Raw genomic sequence first — 6,794 nt, forward strand, 5'->3', positions numbered from 1 at the left:
CCTGTGTTTGGCTCGGGCATCCACATTGCGTCCCACCGGGTTCCCTTGTGAGTATTTTTCCGTGGGGTTAATCCTACTAGCCCACGTTTCCTTCAGCAGAGCACTGCTTTGCTTACACAGCTAAGGCTGTCTTATTCCTCAACTACGGTTGACTTTCGCCCACCTATAGCCCTATAGCCCTTAACGGCTTCTGCAGCGTTCCTATACCGCTCAGATAGGGCGCTTCCCAGTCGGTGGCACTACTGTGGGGTTAAAGGAACATCTAGTGCCCGGCCTTCTGCCTTAAAACCTAATTCTCCTTCTCCTTAAGTGGAACCGAAGGGCTTTACGCAGACACTGGAAGAGGTCAGCCCTCAGTGGCGTTTTGGTAGGGATTCCCAATTCGTCGGTCACGACGTGACGTCGTAATGACCGACTGAAAGGGAACGTCTCGGTTACGTATGTAACCCTCGTTCCCTGAAGGAGGGAACGGAGACGTCACGTCCCGTCGCCACAGGGCTGCTCCCTGCTGTTTATCGGCCGGTCACACTTTCCGGCTTTCTCAGCGAAAAAGAAGCTGATTTCTATATTTGCACCTGTGGCTTATATACGCACCTGGCGGGGCGGCGCCAGCATTATGCAAATATCTCAATGCCAAGTTCATTGGCGTTTTAGTAGTATTCGAAGCAGATTGGTCTCTCTAAGCGAGTTCCCAATTCGTCGGTCACGACGTGACGTCTCCGTTCCCTCCTTCAGGGAACGAGGGTTACATACGTAACCGAGACGATTTTTTTTATGTTTTTATAACCTAAAAGTGAAAGTTTGTAACAGAAAATAGTGGTTTTCATCTTGTCACTTTCTTGGTATAGAAAACACGTTTTTACCGAAATTTGTCAAAATGGATTTATTGCGTTTTGGAACCAAACTTACATTCCTGTTGAACATTCCTACAAGGATCATTATGTGGCTTATTATGCAACTCTTTTGTTTCTCAGCTGATTATTCAGGAGCTTTCCCGTCTCCACGCATACAGCCTTTCCCAAGCAAAAGTGTCTTAGAAATTGTAAATCAATATATCGTTTTATGTGAATGAGTAGGCCGAATGATTTTCACATTATTTTAAAGAAAAAATACTAGAACTACTAAAAGACTACTAGATCCTGTTTTGAAAAGTCTTTTAAGAACATGTTTAGAATGAGTTTTGTGGACTTATATCAGTGACTTAAAAATTTAGCTTTTTTAAAAACCATGCATAAACATTTTTCTCCCAAAAATACAAACATGTACATACATGTTGATCATATAATATTGTAGCCCAGTTTGTGCTGAACACAGTGTTATAAGACTTTTGCCATTAATATGTTTTTAAGCAACTGAAAAAAGCACGAAAAAAGCACAAATGTCAGTGCATGTCAAAACTTCCTCAGGGCCCTAAAAACCTCTTAGACACCAAAGTGTTAATAAAGCTATTGGGTTCTAAAGTACAGAGCTGAATCTGAATCAGAGAGTTTAATAAAATAATGTATGTTACCAGCAGTAAATTAATTACAACCTAACTATAGTTATTGTATTTACTAGCTGCTGAACTCGTATGTTTTGCCTCAAAAGTTCACAAAGCAATTCCATACATGTTTCTAATATTGGGTATAAAAAGCTTTTTATTATATTTACTTTTTGTTATTGCACTGTAATTGAAAATGTGTCCCTTCAATTAAAAACAACTAGTTTGTGATATATATTTTCTTGTCCTTTTTTAACTATAATAGAATCCCCCACCTCACCCCGCTGTAAAAAAGTAACTTTAACTCTGAGTAAAGTTAAAATTACTTACTTTTTACTTTTACCCGAGTAGATTTTTAGACCAGTAAATTTTACTTAAGTAGAATATTTTATTACTCTTTCCTCCTCTGATCACAACGTACTGGTAAGGTGGCACACTGAAACACAGCTGTTTTCAGATCAATGAGCTTTGTAACAAATCATTGTATTATGCAAAATACACAAAATAACGTTTTTAAGCAACGAAATAGGTACTCTTTAATTATTTTTATACCTCTAAAAATTACTTTAATTAATAGCCAATTGAAGTATTTTTTTCAAGTTTATCCCAAGTTTACTTTATATAGTGTGATTATTAAGGTAGCAACAAATAATGATTTTCATGTTTTATTATCCTTTTCAAATAATGTAAAGAAAATGAATGGCAAAGATGCACCAAACATCTATTTGACTCCAGCTTGACTTCATGCTCTGCCCTATGAGGTCACTGGGTACGTATTGTTTATACATATTAGGTGTTTAAAACTACTGACATCACAGAGTCAATTTCATTTTGCAGGTTAAGGTGAGCTGAGTCTTAGCAATGATTTGTTTTCTATACATACTCTTGCTTTTTCATCACTTTAGCACAAAGGCAGAAAATACTCATTGCAAAATAATGGGGGACCCTAAATACCCGCTGCTGTTAAAGGATGGAGACATAACTATTGGAGCAATTTTTCCACTACACACTAAAGAAACATTACCTTCATTTGAATTCAAACAAAAACCTCAGCTTCTATCATGCTCCAGGTGTGGTACATTGGAATTAATTCAAGAAATATTATAGCAGAGAGTGTATTTAAAACAAGCCTAACACACCTATGATTGAATGTTTATACAGCGTTAGTCCTAGAGATTTTCGGTTGGCTCAAACCATGATTTTTGCAATTGAGGAGATTAACAGGAATGAAAGTTTTCTTCCAAATGTTTCTATTGGCTATAGAATCTATGATAGCTGTGGTTCGAGACTGTCCTCTGTGAGTGCAATTATGGCACTAATGAATGATCAGGACTTTGCAGCAGGGAACAGATGCAATGGACAGTCTCCTATACATGCTATTATAGGAGAAACAGAGTCTGCCACAACAATTATTTTATCTAGAACCACAGGACCTTTTAAAATTCCAGTGGTAAGAGACAATAACAGTAATTGATTGACACAATTACCAGACTGGTAACTATTTATTGTTTCTTGTGACTTCCTTTTCAGATAAGTCATTCATCTGCATGTGAGTGTCTCAGTAATAGGAAAGATTACCCTTCGTTCTTCAGGACTATTGCTAGTGATTATTACCAGGGCAGAGCACTTGCACTCTTGGTAAAGCACTTAGGCTGGACTTGGGTTGGAGCTGTAAACAGTGACACTGAATATGGAAACAATGGAATGGCCATATTTCTGAACTCAGCCAAGAAGGAGGGGATTTGTGTAGAGTACTCTGTGAAATTTTACAGAACAGAGTCTGAAAAACTCCAAAAAGTTGTAAAAACAATGAAGCAGGGCACAGCAAAAGTGGTTGTTGCATTTCTTGCATTCTTTGAGACCGGGTTACTAATTGAGCAACTAAGTATTCAGAACATTACAGGCTTACAAATGATTGGAGTGGTCGGATGGACAACATCAAAGAATTTAATAACTCCTAACACATTTCATGTGATGGGAGGGTCATTGGGGTTTGCTTTGAGAAGACTGCATATAGAAGGATTTTCAGATTATGTTAATAAATCATTTTGGAAAACAGCTTTTCCAAAATGCTCACAAAGAGATGGAAATTCTTCTCAAGCTGAATTAAACTGCAGCAGATATCAGGATCTATTTGTGCTAAAAAATTACAATGAAAATGTGTCTGAACAAAGATTTTCAAGCAATGTGTACAAAGCAGTGTATGCTGTGGCTCATGCACTACACAGTCTGCTGAAGTGCAAAGAACAAGAAGTTTGTGAAAAAGCCCTCACAATACAACCACAACAGGTAGGCAGTATGAGAATGTGGAAAAAAGACTTTCCAATTTTATTTTGTGTTTAATTGCCACAATAGTAATGTTCCAAATCTGTCTCTTAAAAGGTGGTTGAAGCTCTTAAAAAAGTAAATTTCACAGATAAATTTGGAGATCGTGTGTGGTTTGACAGCACTGGTGCTACAGTAGCCCAGTATGAAGTTGTGAACTGGCAGCAGGACTCTGATGGATCATTTCAGTTTAAAGCTGTGGGTTACTATGATGCCTCACTGCCCCCTGATCAGCGCTTTTTCATTAACACTGAAAACATAATCTGGGCTGGAGGACAGCGAGAGGTAAATGGTGAAAACCTGTTAATTTGACAAAGTTAAGGCGAGAACCAACAAAGTTTGTTTAAACTGCTGAACCAGTAGGTTGAGTAATTATCAGTAATGTTGAAGTAAAATAAAGCAAAAGTAAAAATTCAGTTATTTAGTGGATATACAGGAAACAACATTGTTAAGCTGATTTGGTTATGACTACTCAACTTTTTAATTATTCATAATCAAAATGGGTATTAATTTCTGAGTGGGCTTACTTATAACTGGGTTATGCTAAATGATATTAAAAAAAGCAGACAATATATTTACTTCAAAAGCCACTCCTGAAATGTCTATTTAATGTTTTGTCTAGATATTGATGTACATGCATTAAAGTGGTTTTGATATGTCATGTAATAATTCATCTAAAGTATAAATACTACTGACAACGATAATAAAAAAACTAGCACTTACAGTTTCTTTTTCAGAATATATATAATATACACTATTATTAGCTTCCAATGTAGATTTACATTATTTTATGATTAAATTGCAATAATCTCAATATTCTCAAAATTATTACCATATTATCTTTATTCTTTAGAGTCTGTATAATTTACTTAATGTACATGTATTGCTGTATGTATGTTTCATTTAGAAGCCAAGGTCTGTGTGCAGTGAAAGTTGTCCTCCAGGCACTAGGATGGCTGTACTAAAAGGAAGACCTGTCTGCTGTTATGATTGTATTACATGTGCAGATGGAGAAATTAGTAATGAGACAGGTAAACTTCAGACCATCTTAATAATCCAAAGAAAATTGGTTAGTTGCTCTTTTTGTGTTTTTCTCCTACTGTTTAGGGTGCAATTTATTTTTTAAAGAGGTTCAGAAATTGAATATTTTTCCATATTTCTCTAATTATAGTGAGTATAGTGATCACAATCTTTTCTTCCAGATTCAAATAACTGCCAGCAGTGTCCAGGGGAATACTGGTCTAATACTGAGAACACTGAATGTGTGTTAAAGGCTGTAGAGTTTCTGTCCTTTACAGAAGTTATGGGTATAGTGTTAGTCTTTTTCTCTATGTCTGGAGTAGGAATAACGGTACTGGTGGCCATCCTGTTTTACAGTAAGAAGGACACTCCCATAGTAAAAGCCAACAACTCTGAGCTGAGCTTCCTGTTGCTCTTATCATTGTCTTTGTGTTTTATCTGTTCACTTACTTTCATTGGTCTCCCCACTGAGTGGTCCTGTATGTTGCGTCACACAGCATTTGGGATCGCTTTTGTCCTCTGTCTCTCCTGTATTCTAGGGAAAACAATAGTGGTGTTAATGGCATTCAAAGCTACACTTCCAGGAAGTAATGTCATGAAATGGTTTGGGCCTGCACAACAGAGACTCAGCGTTTTTGCCTTTGCACTTATACAAGTTCTTATCTGTGTGCTTTGGCTAACAATATCTCCTCCTTTTCCCCATAAAAATATGGAATATTATAAGGAGAAAATCATTCTTGAATGCAGTCTGGGTTCTACTATAGGTTTCTGGGCTGTGTTGGGTTATATTGGCCTACTGGCTCTACTCTGCTTTATTCTGGCTTTTCTGGCTCGGAAGCTGCCTGATAACTTCAATGAAGCTAAATTCATCACATTCAGTATGCTCATATTCTGTGCTGTATGGATCACATTTATCCCAGCTTATGTCAGCTCTCCTGGAAAATTTACTGTAGCTGTGGAAATATTTGCCATTCTAGCATCAAGCTTTGGTTTATTACTTTGCATATTTGCACCTAAATGTTACATTATTCTGTTTAAGCCTGAACAAAATACCAAGCAACATTTGATGGGAAAAACACAAACTAAATCCTACTGAGAGAAAGAATCATGGTTAAAAGAATAGTCTAATCATTTTCAATATTAAAATATGTCACTACCCCAACTAAGAATCGTTGACACATCCCTCCATCATCTGTGTGCGTGCATGTAAGCGCTGGAGCGCACTGCGACACTTCAATAGCATTTAGCTTAGCTCCATTCATTCAATGGTACCATTTAGAGATAAAGTTAGAAGTGACCAAACACATCAACGTTTTTCCTATTTAAGACGAGTAGTTATACGAGCAAGTTTGGTGGTACAAAATAAAACGTAGCGCTTTTCTAAGCGGATTTAAAAGAGGAACTATATTTTATGGCGTAATAGCACTTTTGGGAGTACTTCGACTCGCCTGAAAAGTCCGCTCCCCTTCTCCCTCTCATAATGGGAGAGGGAGGGTGTTACTGCGTCGAGTCGAAGTACTCCCATAAGTGCTATTACGCCATACAATATATAGTTCCTCTTTTAAATCCGCTTAGAAAAGCGCTACGTTTTATTTTGTACCACCAAACTTGCTCGTATAACTACTCGTCTTAAATAGGAAAAACGTTGATGTGTTTGGTCACTTCTAACTTTATCTCTAAATGGTACCATTGAATGAATGGGGCTAAGCTAAATGCTATCGAAGCGTCGCAGCGCGCTCCAGCGCTTACGTGCACGCACACAGATGATAGAGGGATGTATCAACAATTCTTAGTTAAGGTAATAACATATTTTAATATTGAAAATGAGTAGACTATTCCTTTAAATTAACACTGAGATGGTTTTCTTTATTTCAAAAACTAAAATTGTAATGATGTCTATTCCATGCAGACTGTTTATGTGAAAACCAGCTTTTATATTCACACAAATGCTAAAATATTATGCAGCTAT

At 37.0% G+C, this 6,794-nt stretch overlaps 1 protein-coding gene across 1 annotated transcript; it reads left to right on the plus strand.

Moving 5' to 3' along the window:
• The first annotated feature begins 2,341 nt into the window (after window positions 1–2,341).
• Window positions 2,342–5,921, plus strand: LOC129419687 (extracellular calcium-sensing receptor-like). The gene is made up of 6 exons (XM_055174855.2): window positions 2,342–2,550; window positions 2,642–2,930; window positions 3,011–3,769; window positions 3,863–4,090; window positions 4,713–4,836; window positions 5,008–5,921. Exons 1-6 carry the CDS (start codon window positions 2,342–2,344, stop codon window positions 5,919–5,921), a joined length of 2,523 nt encoding a protein of 840 aa, XP_055030830.2.
• Window positions 5,922–6,794: the final 873 nt, after the last annotated feature.

Source organism: Misgurnus anguillicaudatus, chromosome 15, assembly GCF_027580225.2.
Source record: "Misgurnus anguillicaudatus chromosome 15, ASM2758022v2, whole genome shotgun sequence".
Classification (NCBI taxonomy): Eukaryota; Metazoa; Chordata; class Actinopteri; order Cypriniformes; family Cobitidae; genus Misgurnus; species Misgurnus anguillicaudatus.